General features: G+C 42.2%; 1 protein-coding gene and 1 long non-coding RNA gene across 2 annotated transcripts in view; one reads left to right on the top strand and one right to left on the bottom strand.

The window, feature by feature from the left end:
- Positions 1 to 1,351: 1,351 nt before the first annotated feature.
- Positions 1,352 to 4,989, bottom strand: LOC139029894 (uncharacterized). The gene is made up of 2 exons (XR_011482177.1): positions 4,901 to 4,989; positions 1,352 to 1,597 (listed from the first exon to the last, which is right to left on the bottom strand). It is a non-coding gene; the product is annotated as an uncharacterized lncRNA (long non-coding RNA).
- Positions 4,990 to 5,083: 94 nt separating this feature from the next.
- Positions 5,084 to 20,548, top strand: part of WWP2 (WW domain containing E3 ubiquitin protein ligase 2) — a 142,491-nt gene continuing 127,026 nt past the window's right edge. The window contains exons 1-2 of the mRNA XM_020870212.2: positions 5,084 to 5,220; positions 19,925 to 20,009. Of these exons, the coding sequence (XP_020725871.2) occupies positions 19,940 to 20,009 (70 nt within the window). The 5' untranslated portion in view covers positions 5,084 to 5,220; positions 19,925 to 19,939. The remainder of the gene's footprint in view (positions 5,221 to 19,924; positions 20,010 to 20,548) is intronic.

Below are 20,548 nucleotides of genomic sequence, written 5' to 3'. Positions count from 1 at the left end.
GCCCCTGGAGAAGGAAATGGCAATCCTCTCCAATATTCTTGCCTGGGAAATTCCATGGACAGAAGGGGATTGGCAGGTTACAGCCCATGAGGTAGCAAAAGTGTTGGACATGACTTAAGTCATAAACAAGTCTATGAAATACTATTTTATAGGCAAGGTGTGGTTGCTCAAGAAAAGGAGGTTAGGCTAACATTGACTAAATGGTGTATTAAGATTAACACTGAAACAAACCAACTCAGAGCCACTTGCTTACCTTTATGCCAGGCCAACCGCTGCTTTCTTACCCCTACTTCATTTTGAGCAATTTGGGGTGGGGATCTCTATCTCTCAATTTTTTAACTTAATATTCTTACTCCACTTACCTAAAGCAAGGCTCATAATTCCTTGCTGAAATTCTGTGATTATGAAATCTGGTCTGTTAGAAATTCATGCTGGTGAACTTTGAGTAATGTCTTAAGTTTTCAATCATCTATCTTCAGTGTTATTGAGTTAATTCTAAACTGTCTTTTTAGTCTTCACTCCAGTTTTCACCCCTTGATTATAATTTAGCCCTTGTACCTCCAAAAAAATCATTCATATCTCTGGGGGTCTTAACCACTGACCTACCAGGGAATTCCCTATCATCAATTTTTTTTGCTGTTGTTCTTATTTCTGTCATTCTCAGTTCCTCTGCAGAATTTTACATTGCTGACCATTGCCTTTTTCTGGACTGTCTCTCCTGTATTCACTCTTGTGCTGCATCACTGTGGTCCCCCTGCCTCTCTGATGATTTTTCAGCCTCCTTTAGTGCACTCTTTTCTGCCTTGCACACAGGGCACCATCCACAGAACTGTCCTGGCCTCCATGTCTCTTGAATTTTCTCCTTCACCAGTACTATCTATCCTCAAAGCTGGTCACAATGATCACATTATATGACTACCTCTGGAATCTATAGGTCCAATCCCCATTTATTCCCTAACCTAGTCTTTTGGCCACATCTTTCTGAAAATTTTTGGTATTGTTACTCAGGAGGAGGGTTAAAACTCGGTAATTCTCTCTCCTGCCCCCACTTAAAATTTCTTCACTGTTTGAGTTCCTATTTTCACTAATGGCATTACCAAAAAAGGCATTCAGTGTAAGAATCTCTGAGTGATATTTATTTCAACCCATACTCCTCTTGCTCAACCCTATTGACATCACTTCTGAAACAGTTTGAGGTGCCTGGGTCCCTTCTCCATTCATTCTCATTACTCTAACTTTTTATTTCATGCCTAGAAAATATAGTCCACTCAACACTAATATTCCTGTCTCTAATTTCTTCCTTAATTGACTGCTCCTGCTGCCTGAAAAGGGAGGGATTATATAGAAACTAGACCCCACAATAAAAAGAGGTTTATTGAAATTAGCAATAATTCTGTGAACACTATGGTGAAAAAGAATGACCTAGATCAATGTTCTCCAACTTCAATGTAAATCAGAATCACCTGGAGAGATTGCAAAACTACAAATAGCTGGGCTTCGTCCTCAGTTTCTGATTCAGTAGGTCTGGGCAGAGCTGGACAAGCTGCTTTTTCAGGTGACACTGATGCTGCTGACCTGGGGTCGCACTTGAGAAACACTGATTTAGGAGAATAGTCAGGAAAAGAAAGATCAGGCTTTGAGCCATTCTTTTTCTAGTAAACATTAAAAATACTTGTTCAATATAGGTTTCTTGACACTTTGTAGCTTTTGTCATTTTTCGGTAATACTTTAATCCCTTTTCTCTTTCCCTGTAATGTTAGTCTCCAAGTCCCCTGAAGCCTTGGGACTGTCATTTGGTGAAAAAAATACATACTGAGAACTAATTTACACCACCACAATTTTGGTGATGTAATAGCTACAAACAAACTGATATCCTGTGTAGTGTCAAGGGGCAAGTTTGAGTTTAGAGGCATAAGCTTTGGAGCCACATCTTGAAGGATGATGAGGGCAAAGACTCATGAAGTCTAAAAATCCAAAGGGAGTGTTCAGGTAGTTGAGGGTAATGTCTTTGGTAGCAGAGGGTGTCTGGGGACAGGTTCTCTCAGAAGTGAAGGGAAGAAAATCCCTGGTGGCCTAGTGGTTAGGATTTGGAGTTTTCACTGGGAGACCCCAGTTTCGTCCCTGGTTGAGACACCATCCCACATGCTGCCAAAATACAAAAAAAAAAAAACCCCAAAACAAAAAACCTCAGAGGACCCAGAAGTGAAGTGAACCCTGAAACACATTTGAAGCTCCTTGTTTTTTTAAAAAATGAAGAAAGTGAAGAAATCTCAAACATTATTATGAAAATTATTGTCACTGGAAACAGTTTACCTTAATAAATGAACACTTTCAAACATATGTAGTGGAGAAGGCAATGGCAAACCACTCCAGTACTCTTTCCTGGAAAATCCCATGGACAGAGGAGCCTGGTAGGCTGCAGTCCATGGATCGGGAAGAGTTGGACACAACTGAGCGACTTCACTTTCCTGCATTGGAGAAGGAAATGGCAACCCACTCCAGTGTTCTTGCCTAGAGAATCCCAGGGACGGCGGAGCCTGGTAGGCTGCCGTCTATGGGGTCACACAGAGTTGGACACAACTGAAGCAACTTAGCAGCAGCAGCAAACATATGTAGAAGGACTCCATGTATAACTCATTTGGAGATAATGACAACTTTAACATGTGGGACCCTTTATGAAAGAGAAAAGGTCTTGATTGTGTGCTAGTGAACATCTGACTTCACTTCCAGGACTGGAAAATTTACAGGATATAAAACTTTATACTTAACAGTTGGGTAGGAGAGAGAAAAACTTGATGCAGAAGAAACATGACTTGAATTCAGTTAAGTATATCTAGAATTCCTCTGGACTTTCCTGGGAGTGTCCCGGACTTTCTTGTTTCTGCCTTTGACCTTGTTTTCTCTTCTGCCTGAAAATTCTTCTTGCCAACCCCCACTTACTTAGTTTCCAAGAAGCCACTCTGTTGTTCCTTCTGTAAACTGGTCCTGATTACCCAAATCAGAGTTTTCTCCAAGGACAGATATGGACCCTTATTTCCCACCATACTTAAGACATTTCAAATCTCGCCCTCAATGAGCAGTTATTACTTCTGCTTTGCATTGCAGTTACTTGGTTGTCTTCTTTAAGTAGGTTGGAAGTCATGGACTGTTTTAGGAGCCTTTTTCCTTAAATGAACATTTCAACTTCTTTTTAATTTTTTGGGGGTGCTTTCATGATGACATAGTTCAGATTTTTTATGTGTCTTAAAATAGCTCCTATATTGTAGGACCTATAGCAGCCAGTTCAGTGCTCAGTAAAAGTTGATGAAGTCTATTCATTCAATGGGTTATTTAAAGAGGCCTCCTATCGGCCAGGTACTGCTTTGGAAGCTAGGTTATAGCTCCTGTCTTCATAATTTTTTGTAGGGGGTAACAGATTATACATATACACATTCATGTGAAAGGCAGATAGTGCTAAGTTGAGGAAATACGGAGAGAAAAAACAAAGGAAAGGACTGGTAGGAGGGGAAGGAAGAGATGAGTTGTGATTTTATAGTGTGACCAGGAAAGGCTTCACTGCAAGGGACAGTTAAGCAAACATATGAAAGAGATGAGGGGGTGAGTCAACTGACTACCCAGGAAAAGAACTTTCCCGGAAGAGGGAAAAGCAAGTCCACAGACCCTCAGGCTAGAGTGGCTGAAGCAGGGTACTGAGCAAAAGTGCAGTTGGAGATGAGATAAAAGAAACAAAGGTGAGGGGTGGAAGGGACCATGTAGGGACTTTATGAAAGAAAAGTGAAGTCGTTCAGTCTTGTCCGACTCTTTGTGACCACATGGACTATAGCCTACTAGGCTCCTCTGTCCATGGGATTTTTCCAGGCAAGAGTTCCGGAGTGGGCTGCCATTACTCAGAATGTATATTAAGCTTTTACTCCTTTAACCCACAGTGAGAGACTGCCTTGCCTAATCCCTTTTTTTCCTTTTGGTGAACACTTACTCAAATGCCACCAAATTAAAGAGGCCTTCCCCTAGAATAGAATTAGTACAACTCCCATCTAGAGAATGTTACTAGAGAAATTTTAATAGTTTTATAGATGGGATTACTCTAAGAATTAAGATGTTAAGAGAGGACTGTAGCTCCTTAAAAGGCCATCTCCTGGATGGATTTGGGATGGGAAAAGTAGAGACTAAATGCTCAACCAGTTTAATTTGTATGCATATCTGATTCCTCCAAATGGAAGACCTAAAAATAACAGAGTAATTAGTGCACAGTTCAGTTCAGTCGCTCAGTCGTGTCTGACTCTTTGCGACCTCATGAACCACAGCACGCCAGGCCTCCCTGTGCTTGTTTAATTAGGTGATTAATACTAATCTTAGTTAATGGTGATTAAAAGTGAAAAACTAGCCTTCATCCAGTTTGTCAAAGCTGAAGTTCTTGACTATCGGTAAAGAATACTGACTTAAAATGTTTTTTTTTTTTTTTTCCAATTCATAAAGTTCTATCTAGTCTATATATTATCGAAATGGGGTTAGTTTGGTGTGCTGGGGCATCTTATGGACAATAGCAAAGGTTTCGGAGCTTCTCTACCTGTGTTTTATGTCACAAGAACAGATGCTCTACAAAAGCTTTTGTGTTTCTAGAACCTAGAAACTTGCCTGGCACATAGTAGGCTTAGGGTTCTCAGATATAGCAAATTAAAACATAGGATGCCCATTACATATGAGTATCAACTTAATTTTCCTTTTTTTTTTTTTTGCTATAAATATGCACTGTACCAGACAATATTTGGGGGCACACCTCCGTATTAATGGCTGTTTAAAATTACAATTTAACTCGGCATTCTGTATTTTATCTTGTCTGTTAACCCTAAGGAGTTAAATAAATATCTGCTGAGTTAGTAGATTGACCGCCTCCTCTCACCTGTAAAATGGGTCTAAGATAGACCCGCCCTCATTGTTGATGGGAGGGGTAAACGAAGCGCCCGGCACTCTGCGAGACTTCAATTTGTTTGCTGGGAGACCATCTAGCAAGTGAAAATCCTCCCACTTTTAAACATACAAAGGACAAGAAGGCCTTCTGGCCAGAGGTTCTCGGGCCTGGCCTAGGTTGCCCACACCTGAGGCCCGGCCAGCCTCTTCCGGGTCAGGTGACCGCGCGTGGTCACGTGACCTGGCCCGAGTGCGGTCTGTGGAAAGCGGAAGTGGGAGAGGAGTTGGGCGCCGCTTCAGTGGCCACTGCAGGTAGCCAGCGCGGGTATTGGGGACGCAGCGGGCGGGTCGGGGCGCGGGGAACTCCGGGGAAGACGGGCGGCGCGGGGTGGGCCGGGGGAGGCGCGGCCCCGGCGCCGGGGGGCGGCGGCTTCCTGTGGGAGGGGCCTGGCGCGGCGGTTCCGGCCTCCGAGGAGGGGTGTCCCGACTCCCGCCCGAGCGGGGTGGGCGCGCCGCTGGCCGTGCGCGGGGGCTGCTCCGCTGTGGGTGCGAAGGCCGTCCTGGGTGCGGCGGCCAACAAGTCGACCGGGAAAGGGAAAGCATTATAGGTGCCAGGCATGAAGAGGAGTGACCTTTGTGGAGGAAGCGGGGCAGGGGGAAGGGGCGACTTGGGGCATTGAGTTGCAGTAGGTCGCCTGAGAATGGGCGAGTGACATGGTGGGGAAAAAAGGAGAGATTAGCAAGAAGATGCAGCGTGAGCCTCACCTGAGAGTATTTTCCTTTCTTCCTCTTTGGAAATGATTGGTACTTCAGACTTTGATTTTGTTCCCATTCAGTTTTTAAACTTCAGGGGGGATCACAGAATCTTGACCATCTTGCTTTCGTCACACTCACTTAGTCCTGCTTGGGTAGGGTTTCCACTTCTTGGGAACCTAGTCCTTCAGATCATCTTTCTTAGAGATTTGCTCAGATCAGATCAACTTCTAGACTTAAAAACAGTGTGGGCACTTTGCTCTGGCCTTAAAATGGCTTTTAACCTCCGGTGTTGAGCAGGACCCAATCCCAGCATTACCTCACCAATATAGATATGCTGTAATCTTGGACAGTGTCTACCTACACTACTTTATGACTTTTCCTCTTTCTGCAGTTTAAATTATTCAGTTTGCTTTACCATGGGACTGCTTATCTCCACGGACTGTAACTAGGTAGCAAGACTGAACTGTGACCTGGATCATGATTTTGAAATTAAACACCTGTGCTAAAGCTGTTTGTCCTCTTTTTCTTTGTGTTTACTAACATTTGCAAAAGTGGAATGAATTTCACAGATGTGGTATTATTGGAGTGAATGTGTAAACTGGACATTAACAGGAACCAGAGTCGTTTTGGATTACAAGTAGGAAAAAAAAATACTTTTCTAATGAATAATGAGTTCAAGTTTTTGGAGTACTTGACAAACATTTAAAAATTGATTTTTGTGGTAGCCCCGTGAGTTAGGCTGGGAAGGTGTTATTCCCATCTCACAATGAACAAACAGACCTGAGAGAGATGACTTGATTTTTTTTGGACAATTTTTTGCTTTTTCTTATCTACTGATCTCTTTCTCCCTGCTAGACTGCAAATTCCTCAGGGGTAGAGTTCATATCTTATTTGACTTATTTACTAACCTAGTTCCTGGCACATTGTGGGCACTTGGTAAGTGTTTGGTAAATAAATGAGTTTCTTAAGGTCACAGGCCTGTAAGTGGAGGACAAGATTTGAACCTGAGTCCTCGGTCTTCTCTTGTCAGATGTGCTTGCTATGTTCTGTTATTGGTACATGTGAAAATGATGGGTGTGAGATAAGGCTTGAGTTGGCTTCTGTCTCCTTCATTTAATGACTACTTTCGCAGTTGCAAAGAGTTTATGACAGCATCTCATTTGATCTTTATCGTGATTCTGTGAAGGTTGGAATTGTCCATATTCTGCAGATGAAGAAACTGAGGCTTAGTGAAGTTCTTGCTTTAGAATCTGGAAGTAGTGAGTAACTGAGTAGGGACTCAGGCCCAGGCATTTTATCCTTAATCGCATTCTTTTCCATTTATAGAAGTGACATAAAATTTTAAAATATTTTTTCAAGTGTATAAAGGATGACATTTTAAGGGAAAGCTAGTACAGGTTACAGCAAAAATTGTGAACATGGAGTGTAACTGAAGTTTAGAAAATCCTGTGCTATACCATAGCTGCCTCTTCCTGGGGAAACATTTTTTCATTCAGTGAATATTTATAAGTGCCCACTCTGTGCCAGGCATTGTTTTAGAGTCACATTGTCCAGTATGGTGGTCATTCTGCGGTGTTGAGCCCTGGAGTTAGGCTATGAATATAAAATACACACTAGATTTTTGAAGTCTTAGTATGAAGAAAAAAGGCAAAATATTTAATTGACTTTTAGAAATATTATAATACATGATAATGTAAATATAATATGACTATGTGCTACAAATGATAGCATTTAAAGTTTATTGGGTTAAATACAATAGGGTTGAAATTTCTTCTGTTTTTAGTTTTTAAAATGCTTCCTGAAAAATTAAAAATTATAGTGCACAGTGCTATTCTGAGCACCAGGACTATGTTACACAATGAAGGCAAAAACCCCTGCCCTTTTGGATCTTTAATTTTAGTGGTGAAAGGCACATGAACAAAATAACCAAGTAAAATGCGCATTATATTGTAATAAAGGAGGGAGTCAGAATGTGGACTGTTGCCTGTCATTAAAATTTTATTTATTAATAAAGTAATAAATATTAGCGGTACCAGGTCTTATTTGTGGCACTTAGGATCTTTAGTTGCAGCCCATGGGATCTTTAGTTGTGGTATTTGAACTCTCAGTTGGGGCGTGTGGATATAGTTCCCTGGCCAGGGATTGAACCTGGGCCCGCTGCATTGGGAACTCAAGAGTCTTAGCCACTGGACCACCAGGGAAAATCTTGGCATTGCAATTTTGAAGAGAATGCTTAGGAAGTCTTCCTGAGAAGGTAACAGTTGAGTGAATATCTGAAGGAGGTGAGAGGAGCCAAGTGGCTAAATGGGGACACAGTGGTCCAGGCCGAGGGAAGAGCAAGCTCGAAAGCCCAAAGGATGGACCACCCCTGGCAGGCTGATGGACTTGCCAGGAGACCAGTGTGATTGGAGTGGGTGGGTAAAGGGGAGGAATGAAGAGGATGAGGTCAGAGAGGCGTTGGGGGTAGAGGGAGAGATGGGCAGTTTGTGAGAACCTCGCAGACCACTGTGAGGATGTTCATTTTCACTCAGAGTGAGTTGGGGCCACTGGAGGATTTTGTGCAGTGGATTGGACACATTTCATCCTGTCTTTTAACACACTCACTGTGGGTGCCTTGTGGAGAAAGCAAAGAGGACTGAGGTAGAAGCAGGTAGACAAGTTTAGAGGCTCCTGCCATGATCCAGGTGAAGGATGGGTGGGTGGCAGTGATGGAGGTGGCCAGCAGCTGTTTGGTGTGGGTTTACTTTGAAGTACGCCAACAGGGGGTGTGGAGGGGATGTGAAAGGAAGAAAGGAGTCGTGGCAATGCAATTCGTGGTGTGAACACCTGGAAGGATGGAATTGCCACTAACTGAAACAGGAAGACTGTAGGAGGAACAAGGCTGGGGCTCAATTTTGTTGACACTGATTGTAAAATGCCCAGTGATGGTGTCATGGGCAGTTCAATAGGGAAGTCTGGGGTCAGGCTGGGCTGGGGATGTACCTGTGGAAGTGGTTAGCGTGAGGAGGTAGAGACTGGGCAAGGTCACTTATGGTGTAATGTGGATACATAGCCAAGAGGAGTGCTAGAACTTAAAATTTTGAAACAAAAATCTTGGTTTATGCTAGCAGGTAATTTTAAGCATTGCAGTGTCTTGGGGAGCTTGGTTTTCTCTCCTTTTCACTTTTCATCTAAAGACTCTTTTGAAAAACCACAAACTAATGGGTTTCTTTTCTTCCTAAGGAGGCTACTCTTCCAAGCGCGTGTCTCTGTAGTGCCGCTGAAAATCAATTTGAGTTCCAGTTTTTGGAATTAGTTGGGCTTTCTGGGTTGGCAACCAATTTAGAGACCTCCAAGAAGGATGGGAAAGAGACAGACAACCTGCAAGGATGGGTAATGGCTTTTTAATGTTGGAAATGTTGGTTCTACCTAAGAGGTATTGAATGCATGTTGTTGCCAAGCATCCCACTGTTTTATAGATTTAAAACAAACAGAACCTCTCTGTGATGAAGTGATCCATGCATGAGGTGGTGTAACTTAAGATGTGTTTGAATCTTGGCCTTCTGAACCCTTCTGTCAGCAGGACCTGTGGTAGTGGATGCATGAACATCAGCTTCCACTGAATCAAGTCAGTGAACTGCTTTTGATTGACTCTGGGTCGCTTTAGACAATTTTAGACTCTTGAATTTCTGAGAGGTAGGGACAAAAGGGAAAATCTTGTTTCTCTTAAAAAGAACCAACTGAATCTTTTTGAGAAGGTTGCAGTCCCCTGCTCCTGCTTCTCCCCCAGCAGCTTGAAAACAAACATTTAGTGCTTTCAGTCCCCATGTTAATCACTCCTTCCAGGAAAATACCAGATATCAAGACTTGGCAGTCCTGACCTAGGGCAGGTCCTCTTTCTATGTCACCCATGCCTTTTGCTTTCTGTTTTGTCCTTGGAACTGCTTTCCAGTCTCCTCTCTCTGTTTTATTTTGGCCAGCTGTGCAACTTGCAATTCCCCAGCCAGGGTTTGAACTTGGGTCACAACAGTGAACACCTAGAATCCTAACCACTAGGCCACCAGGGAATATCCCTGTTTCTTTTATTACTAACTTACAATTCCACTGTGCCTCCAATGCTATGACCTCCCCTGTCCCTCCCTCTCTTTTTATATGCTTGGTCTTTGTACGGATGGCCTTTGGCCAAGTTCAGTCCCATTTGATTGCTTTTCAAGATGAGCCTTTGGAGGATGGAAGGGAACTCAATGCTGGACAGAAGAAAGAGGCCAAGAATGAAGCATTAATGTTGGAAAAGCATGAGAGGGTGGAGGAAAGGAGGAATCTTCTGAACAGACCTATCATCCACATCTTTCAAGAAGTGGATATAGAGTGGATCTTTACTTATGAATAAGAAACTCTGCCTGTTTCTACCTGTTTTTTAAAAAAATATTTATTTATTTGTTTTTGGCTGTGCTGGGTCTTCAGTGCTGCGTGGGGTTTTCTTCAGTTGTGGTGAGTGGGGGCTACTCTCTAGTTGTGGTGAGCATGGACTTCTTACTGTGGTGCCTTTTCTTGTTGTGGGGCATGCACTCTAGAGTGTGTGGCTTCAATAGCTTCAGCTTGCAGGCTCTGGAGCACAGACTAGTTAGTTGTGGCGCAAGGGCTTAGTTGCTCTGTGGCATGTGACATCTTCCTAGACGGGGGATCAAACCTGTGTTTCCAGTACTGGCAGGCTGATTCTTTACCACTGAGGCACCAGGGAAGCCCTTCTACCTATTTTTTAATTAAAAATAAAATCTTAGTGCTGGTGAGTTGTCTTTGCTCTTCCCTACCTCATCTGCTGTTCGGTTCTTCTGTCTCAAGATCAGTGTTCAGTGGTTCCTTGAGTCAAAACTGGGTCAAGAATTTCAGGAATCTCAGAGCTGGAATTTCAACATCAAGAACACGTTTAGCTTGTAGTAATCCTTAAAGAGCACTTAGTAGTATTTGCTGGCTGCTTTACCTGAACTAGTTTATTCCCTATGATCATCTTACAAGGTAAGTATTAGATGCTATCATTAGGTTCATATCACAGACTAGGAAACTGAAATTTAGAGAGGATAAGTAACTTGTTCAGTGCCACTTGGTGGCTAGTGACTGATGAAGTAGTCTGTTTCCAAAAGATTTACTTACTGGTCTAAAAGGTTCTTGCTGAAGTTGGGTGATAAGAATAATCAAGTACTTCAGACACTGCAAGAACTGTCACTTGCTAAATCTGATGTGTGTTTGCTTTCTCCTGCCAAAAGCTCTCTGAGGATTTATTTAATGGGGGTCTCTTAGATCAAGATATCTGAGTCCCAAAGGGCAGGGGCCTCTTGGCATCCTGTATTTCCAGGGTCTGGCACAGTCCCAGGGCTCACCAGGTGTCTGTGAACATCTGTTGAAAACTGACTCTGGCTCAGGACTGGTTGGGTTGAATCAAAGGGGTTTGGAAGAGGTACAGTCAGAAGGCCAGATGCCCTCTTGCTGAAGGTGCCCTTGACAGTTATAGCCCCTGCCATGGCCCCTGCAGATACCAAAGTCTGCCAGTGCTAAGTGAGAAGTGTCAGTCTCTCAGTTGTATCCGACTCTTTATGAACCCATGCTTCAAGAATCAACCTATCCTGGGAATTTCAGTGATTAGGACTGGCACTTTCACTGTGGTAGTCCACGTTCAGTCCCTGGTCAGGGAAGTGAGATCCTGCAAGTCGTGTGGCCCAGCCAACTGCAACAACATAAGAATCAACCCATCCTAATAACACAAACATTGAGTTGTCCGTTGGCTGATGAATGGGTGAACAAAATATGGTCTGTTCTTAGAAATGGAATGTTACTCAGATAGAAAAAGGAATGAAATACTGATACCTGCTACAGTGTGGGGAACCTTGAAAACATTATGCTAATGAAAGAAACCAGATGCAAAAGACTACATATTGTTTGATTTCATTTATTTGAAATATCCAGAATAGGCAGATCCAAAGAGACAGAAGAGGTAGTGGATAGGAACAGGGGGGCAAAGATGAGTGAGCAGTGACTATTGGTTTCTTTTGGGGTGATGGAAATGTTCCAGAATTCAATAGTGGTGATGGTTGTACAACTCTCTGAATATACTAAAGCTCACCAAATTGTACGCTTTAAAAGGATGAACTTATGGTACCTGAACCATATTTCAACAAAAACAAAGAGTCAACCATGCATTTTCACTTCTGTATTCTGTCCAGGTCAAGTCAATAATTTTTTTTCTATTTTGATTGTGCTGATTCTTCTGTGTGGCACTTGGTCTTCTGTTGCTGTGGAGCATGAGCTCAATAGTTGCCTTGAGGCATGTGAGATCTTAGTTTCCCGACCAGGAATTGAATCCGTGCCCGCAGCAGTGAAGGTGCGGAGTCCTAACCTCTGGATTGCCAGGGAATTCTCCATTCACATCTCTTACCACTATCATCCTCCTCTTTCTCCACCCTCCAGCAGTACTGGCTCCCTTTTGTTTCTTACATTCTGAAGACAGGGTACTATCTCAAGAGCTTTTGTTCTTGCCCTTTTATCTGCCTAGGATGTTATTTATGTAGTTGCTTTGGGTCTTAGTTGCATCATGCAGGATCTTCTGTTGCTGCGCATAGACTCTCTAGTTGTGGTGTTTGGGCTCAGTAGTTGTGATACTCTGGCTTAGTTGCTCCATGGCATGTGAGATCCCTGCATAACAAGGTAGTTTCTTAACCACCGGGCCACTAGGGAAGCCCCTGTCTGCTTGGCATGTTGTAAGGCAGATATCCTCAGTTCCCTTCTTCAGATCTTTGCTCGGAAGGGAACACCCCCTTCTCAATGAGACTTGCCTTGTCTGCAACCTTTAAAATTTTATTTCCAGCTCCCACCACCAAATCCCTGTGTTCCTTCACTGCTTCGTTTTCCTCCATACCTCTCGTCCCTTCTCTAGTTCTCTTGTTTGTTTCCTATTTGACGTCGCCTCGCCATACATGCCATTTCCCTCAGTACCCATCTTTTACTGTATAAAGAAGCCAGTGGGTGGAGCTTCATTTATTCCTTTGCTCATGCTCTTTCCTGGTAGCTCAGTGGTAAAAACTCTGTCTGCAGTGAAGAAGACACAGGAGACTTGGTTTGATCTCTGGGTCAGGAAGATCCCCTGGAGGAGGAAATGGCAACCCACTCCAGTATTCTTGCCAGGAAAATTCCATGGACAGAGGAGCCTGGCTGGCTACAGTCCATGGGGTTACAAAGAGTTGGACATGACTGGGCATTTCACCCGTGCGCACGTGAACACATGCACACATGCACGCACGCCCTTCCCTCTGTGTAGATATAAGTCTCTGACCTATATAATTTTCCTTCTTTCTAAGGAACTTCTTTTCAACAGTTTTTGCAGAGCAGGTTTTTGTTTGAGAGTATCACTTTTTCTCTTTCACTTTGAATGGTAACTTCATTGGATGGAAAATTCTAGTTTGGTGGGTTTTTTTCTTTTAACACTGTAAATATCCCATTGCATTCTCTTCTTTCTTGTTCTTTAAGTTTATCTTTTGATTTTTGTCTTAAAAAGTCAAATTGACTTTGGTATTTTTGATTCTTATGAGCTTCCTGGATCTGTGGTTTGGTGTATGTCATTAATTTTAGGAAGTTATTGGCCACGTAACTCCAGGTATTTCTTTTGCCCCTTTCTCTCTTCTGGTATTTTAGTTATGTGTATTTTATACCCTTTAAAACTGTCCCACAGTTCTTGGCAGTTTCTGTTTTTTCTTTTTTCTTTCTTTTTTTTTTCTCTTTGCATTTTAGTTTGGAATGTTTCTGTTAATTTCTTTCCAAGCTTACTGTTTCTTTCCTCAGTCACGTCCAGGCTACTCATGGGCCTGTCAAGTCCTTCTTCATTTCTGTTACCGTGTTCTGCATTTTCTTAGTTTTCTTTCTTAGAGTTTCCATGTCTCTGCTTACTATTACCCCTCTGTTTTTCTTTCTTTTTTTTTTTTAACTCCTCTGTTTTTAAATGTTGTCTGCTTTTTCCCTTAGAGCTCTTAAGATATTAATAATAGTTATCCTAAATTCCCTGTCTGATCATTCAAAAATCTATGTCATATCTGAGTCTAATTATGATGCTTGCTTTGTCTCTTCACACTATTTTTCCTTGCCTTTTAGTATAGCTTATAATTTCTAGTTGAAAGCCAGGCATGATGATAGTAAGACCTGGGGTGAGTGAACAGGCTTTTATCTAGTTGGGCATTTTGTGTAATCTGGCTTGGAGTTGGCTTATATTTAATGACTGAAGTAATTGAAGATACCTGAAGCTCGTATTATGCTAGTATCCTTGTTTTTGTTTCCCTTGTGTCTCTGATCCTCCTTAAGAACTTTTTCTTAAATTGAGTGTATACCTTTTACCTCTTTCAACTGTAATCCACTGTTCCTATTAATATTTTGGACCCTTGATATAGTGGCAGAATGTGGGGGAGAGAAAGTATTTTATAATTTCATGGTTGAATCTCGTTTTTTTGTTCGTGTTGGGCTGCATGACTTGTGGGATTTTACTTCCCTGACCTGGGCCCTCAGCAGTGAGAGTGCAGAGTCCTAACCACTGGACTACTGGGGAATTCCTTAACTCTGAGTCTGTTAATGGGTCTCTGTTCCTGGGCTGTGACCTTTACAAGTGTTTAATTAATTAATTAATTATTCATTCATTTGGCTATGTCTGATCTTAGTTGCAGCACTCAGGATTTTTAGTTGCAGCATGTGGGGTCTAATTCCTTGACCAGGCTTTGGACCCAGGCCTACCTACCTGCATTGGGAATGTGGAGTCTAAGCCATTGGACTCCCAGGGAAGTCCCTAAATGCAGTTTTTATGAAATAACACTTTCCTTTATGTATGATATACTTTTATATTTTCTACTCTGTTATTTTATATTTTATTTTAAAAACTGCTTGTTGAGATTTACATAGAGCTGAAGTTCAGAAGACAATGTTTTTTATTTTTTAAGGAAATGTGGGTAGATCTACCACACTTAGTTCCAGCTCCCCTCTTTTTCTCCCAGTAAATCCATCACTCCCTTGAATAATGAAATTCTTTGTGCATTTATAACCTTTGGTCATATTTTAGCATGTTCTCCCTCCTCCCTCTGCCTGTCCCACATTTATGCTAACTCAGTTTTCTTGGGAATGACTTGAATGCAAATACTTTCATCATTATTAGCAGGGGAAAAATTTACTTGAGCATGTAAAGAGTCATTTAGTTGTGTTGCTTAGACAGGCAAAGTGTAAAATCTGGATTTCAGGTTTCATAAGCTTCCTAAAGTGGGTGTTAGGAGTTTGGACCTCATGCCCACTGGAACCATGTCCAACATGGGGCCCTGAGACAGAAATTGCAGGTACTTTGGGGTAGGATCTGACTTCCTTCAATAGTGATGGTTGTTTGTGTTTATACATGGATTGGAAAGGTTCAATTTGAGACCTACCTTGTAGTGTCAGGGTGGTATCTTGCTAATGGATCTGGAGAGACAGACAAAGCCCTGCATAAATAACATGAGTTATTGTTAGTAAACAGTGGACTGTAATTATAAAAGGCATTAGAGAAAGAAAACATGGTGGTTTTTTCTATTTCTACTGCTTTCCCTGTTGGTTTTGCTCTGAGCTGCCTTTGGAATTTATCTGATTGATTTTGTTTTCGGACCATGAGGTATAGATAAAGAGGTTTGGTCTTCCTCCCATTTAACAGAACATGAGAGGGCTTTTTGAGCTTCATCCTCCAGAATTCTCTCGAGTTCCATCCAAAGGCTAAAAACAGCTAAAGCTCAGGGAGAACAAGCTAGTTTAAAAACTACACTCAGTCGAGTTGCTTTAGGAGAAAACAAGTCTCAGTAGGTGTAAAGATTTTTAAATTATTCTTTTTTTTTTAAAGTCTACAAATAATGGATTTCCAACTTTTAGTGCTTGAACCTCTGTTACTGAAAGCCCTGAGGCTTAGTTTACAATCATTAATCGTTCCTTCATTACTCAAGATATCCTCTTTTTTTTTCTTTTTTAAAATTACTGTTAAATTATGAAAAAAGATCAAACATATGAAGTGGTTCAGAGAATAAGATAACAGTCATAAAAGCCACCATCTGGATTTAATGAATATTAACATTTTGCCATATTTGCTTCAATACTTCTTCCTTTAAAGAATGAAATGTGGCAGATACAGTTGAAGTTCCTTTGGTCTCTCTCTGTTCGCGCCAGTTCCCCTGCTCCCTACTCTGCTCCCCCAGAGGTAACGTCTGTCCTCAGCTTGATGTGGTTCCTTCACATCCATGCTTCTGTACTTTTATTCCATTTATGTGTGTCCACAACAGTAGACACACTTGTTTTGTGTAGGTTCAAATGTATACCAATGGCATTGTCCTATTGGTATGCTGATACTTTTTTTTTTCTTTTTAGTTCTAGCATTATAGTTTGGTGTTTGTGTGTGAAGGCTGAATTCCTACATTTCAGCAAGTATATAGCATCACATTTTATAACTATTTCACAATTTATTCGTTCCTCTCATTGTTGGGCATTTGGGTTATTTACAAATGTTTGCTGTTATGAACATTGCCATGTTGAACATTTGAAACATGGTTTCTTCTGCACTGGTTGGAAGATTTCCCCCCCCGCAAATACCTAGGGGTGGAATCCTGGGAGGTACAGTTATTGTTGTCGCTCAGTCATGTCTGACTCTCTGCGACCCCATGGACTGCAGCATGCCTGGCTTCCCTGTCCTTCACCATCTCTCAGAGCTTGCTCAAACTCATGTCCATTGAGTCAGTGATGCCATCCATCCATCTCACCCTCTGTCGTCCCCTTCTCCTCCTGCCTTCAATCTTTCCCAGCATCAGGGTCTTTTCTAATAAACTGGCTCTTTGCATCAGGGGCCAAAGTATTGGAGCTTCACCTTCAGCATCAGTCCTTCCAGTGAATATTCAGGATGCATCTTTAACTCAATCAGAGGTTGCCAGATACCATCGAATTTTCATTGCTTCCAGAAGTATAGATGGAAGGAGTTGTCATTAACTGAGACACTGAACAGGATTGAGGGCAAATGTCAGAAGCTCAATTTTGTCAATGGACAAGAGGACCTGAGGTTCACAGGTGAGATTCATACTGGACACACCCATTTGGGATCATTCACAAAGAGATGGTAGGTGAAACCATGAGATGTGCTGAGATAACCAAGGGGAGACATGCAAGGGCTAAGCTATGGGACACACGGGTGGTTGAAGATTCAGGAGCGGAGAAGAAGCCAGTGAAGGAGGCTGAGAAAAAGCAGCCTGAGAGGCAGGAAGAGAATCAAGCAGGTGTGGTGTCCAGAGGAGAAAGCATTTAAAGGAAGAAAGAGTCAACCATCCATTGTGTCCAAAGCTGCCAATAGGTCGTCTAAGACAAGGATTGAGAATTCACTCTTGGGTTTAGTACCATGAATGTCTGGTCTCCAGAAGTCTCGATAAGAATAGTTGCAGTATTGTATTCCTGTATGTTACCCATAACATTCCAGAAGTTTCCACTGCTGCTTTACATTTAAGATCGAAGTAAAAATGCCTGTTACAGACTAGCCTAGAGAAACAACTGGCCCCTTAAAAATTTTTTTGGACTGGATATATCTCATAAAGAAGGCGAATGGTTTGGTTTTGTTTTTGCTGAAATCTTGAAGCATAGAATTCATCTGTGGAAAATGTCAAAGTCAATGTGACTTAGCTGTAGCTACATTTAATTCTCATACAAAGGACTTCCATTCTTAGAATAATATGGTGCATTCAACCACGTTTTAAGGCTAAACAGCTCTTCAGGAGAGGGAGTTAGGAGAGATCAGATACAAATAGAATGAAAGAAAGTACAAATGATGTTGAATGGAATAGGAATCTCGTAGTGTTCTTTCTTTAAACTGGGGTATAATTGCTTTACAATGTTGTATTAGTTTCTGCTGTACAACGAAGTGAACCAGCTTTATGTGTACATATATCCTCTCCCTCTTAGACCCCCTCTATCCCAGCACTTTGGCCATCTGATGCAAAACACTGACTCATTAGAAAAATAAGACCTTGATGCTGGGAAAGATTGAGGGCAGATGGAGAAGGGGACGACAGAGGATGGGATGGTTGGATGACATCACCAACTCTACAGACATGGGTTTGAGCAAGCTCCGGGAGTTGGTGATGGACAGGGAAGCCTGGCATGGTGCGGGTACATTGGGTCGCAGAGTCGGACACGACTGAGCAACTGAACTGATCCCACCCATGTAGGCCAACACAGAGCACTGAGATGAACTCCCTGTATAGCAGGTTCCCACTAGCTATCTGTTGTACATGTAGCAGTGTATCAATTCCAGTCTCCCAGCTCATCCGCTCCCCCCACCTCATGTCCACACATCTGTTCTGTATGTCCTTGTCTCTACTCCTGCCTTACAAATAGGTTCATCTGTACCATTTCTTCTAGATTCCATATATATGCGTTAATATACAGTATTTGTTTTTCTCTTTTAGCCCTGCTTCACTCTATATGACAGTCTCTCGGTCCATCCATGGCTCTACAAATAGAATATTACTCAGCCAGGAAAAGGAATGAAATTGGGTCGTTTTTATTTTTAGTCTTTAAGTAAGATTTATCTATTTATTTTTGGCTGTACTGGGTCTTCACTGCTGCACACGGGCTGCACAAGAGTGAGCAGGGGCTGTTCTTCCTTGTGGACCACCAGGGAAGCCCTGGTCATAGTGTTTTTACAGTAGCTGTTCTTGGGTGTGGTCCTCAGGCCCCTGGTGGCCCCTCATGACTTTTAGGGTTTTGCAAGGTCAAAGCTGTTCTCTTGATAACTTTGCCTTCTTTCACTGTGACACATCGGCACTCATGGTGGGAAAGCAAAGGTCAGTGAACATGTTGGTGCCATAGTGTGAATCAGGGCAGTATGACCGGCCCAGGCTACTGCTACTGTGTTCCTCACCACGACCCACTCAGTAAAGAGGAAAGAAAAAGCCAGTTTCACTTGAAAATGTGCTCGATGAAGCAGTAAAATGACTAATATTCTGTGTGATGAAAATGGAAAATATGCCTAAAACACCTTTTCCTGTGTACCACAGTATAATGGCTGTGTTGAGAAAAAACACTTGTATGACTGAATCGAGAGCTGAATTATATAGTTGCTTTTCTCATGAAATACCATTTTTGCTTTATAAAAAAATCAACAGACAAACTAATGTTAATAGATTTGGGAGTTTGGCAGACATTTTCTTGAAGATGAATGAAGTGAGCCTGTCACTTCAAGGAAAACAACTGACAGTACTTGTTGCCAATGATAAAATGTGAGTTTTAAGTGAAAATTAGAAATTTTGGAGCCCTTACATCTACCACAAAGAGCTTGACAGCTTCCCAGCACTCAAAAACTTGTCTGGTGAGATCAGCGGTGACATTCACAAATGGAGTTTTTTTGGACAGAATGTGATGAAACATGCCAGCATCTGGACTATCTACAGCCCTCAATGGACCAATATTTTCCAAATGACCATGTTATGCAATTATATATGAGTAAAAAGATCCTTTCAGAAGGCAAGATAGACTTCTGCTTCTAGCCAAGATGGAGTGATGGGTGTACCTTATGGCTGATGTTGTCAATCAAGAGTTATTTCATGTGCTTATTGGCCTGGTGCATGTGCACATGCAGGTGATCACAGGGTAGTCAACTGAGTAACTGTGGGCCTTTGGGATCAGAAGACGTAGATTGAATCCTGGCCTGTCATTTCCTTGTCCAATAAGCACACTTATTGGTATATCTTCTTTAGAGAAATGTTTATTAAAGCTTCTGTCCATTTGTTTATTTTTGGCTGCACTGGGCCTTTGTTGTGAAGTGGGCTTTCTCTGTCATGGGCTTTCTCCAGTTGTGGCAGGCAGGTTTTTCTTGTGGACCACGGACTCTAGAGCTCACCGGCTCAGTAGCTGTGGCGTGTGGGCTTAGTTGCCCTGCAGCATGTGGGATCTTAGTTCCCCTACTTTTTTTTTTAATTGTTGAACTGTGACTTTATTTATAGAGATGTTATTTTAGGCTCTCCCTCCTTAAGACTCGGATGTAGCAGTGTGTCCTCAGCTCATCCAAATCCTACCAGATTCAGTAGTCATTGCGAGGGAGGCAGACAGACATCTCTCGGCCGGAAGCAGCATGGCTGCTGATGGCTGCAGTTGCTTGGATGTTGCTATTTTCTTGCTTCTGTCTCTTTAAACTCAGATATTAAGATTGAGCTCAGTTCCTCAGTCTCTTATCAGATGTCCTCTAATCTGCTGCTGTGTCTTTCAGTGTCCTGGTGATGACATGGCATCTGCCAGCTCCAGCTGGGCAGGGGTGGCCCTGCCTTTTGAGAAGTCTCAGCTTATCCTGAAAGGTGAGTGGCACGGTATGAAGTTTATCATTTAAGGCCCAGCCCCATCTTTGGGAAAGAGGTGGAATTATACCACATCTTGGCTTATGAGCAAAACTATTCATTCTTACAGGGTTGTCATATTGTAGCTGGAATTCTTAATTTTTTTAAGAATTAAAACATTTTTTTTGGCTGTACCATTCAGCATGTAGGGTCTTAGTTCCCTGACCAGGGATCGAATGTGCACCCCCTGTGTTGGAAGTGTGGAGTCTCAAGGACTGAATTACCATGGAAGTCCCCTAAAGTTGGACTTCTTGCAGAGGAAGGAAAAAAAGGAGATTTTCGGAAGAATTGTACAAAATGGCAGTTCCTTCCCTCCCCAGGGCTCTTCTCTATCTACGCTCTTCCCCTTGGTGAGTTCATCCAACCGTATCACTTTAAGATGTCACCAATAATAAGATTACTGCCACATTTGTACCTCCAACCTGGCCTTGTTTCTGACCTCCAGGTTTGTATATCCAGTAGCCCATTTGTCATCTCCACCAGAATGCTTAGTAAACATC

Source organism: Odocoileus virginianus, chromosome 20 (genome assembly GCF_023699985.2).
Source record: "Odocoileus virginianus isolate 20LAN1187 ecotype Illinois chromosome 20, Ovbor_1.2, whole genome shotgun sequence".
NCBI classification, from domain to species: domain Eukaryota; kingdom Metazoa; phylum Chordata; class Mammalia; order Artiodactyla; family Cervidae; genus Odocoileus; species Odocoileus virginianus.
The sequence above is the reverse complement of the archived record's forward strand: the minus strand, read 5'-3'. Positions and strand labels throughout refer to the sequence as shown.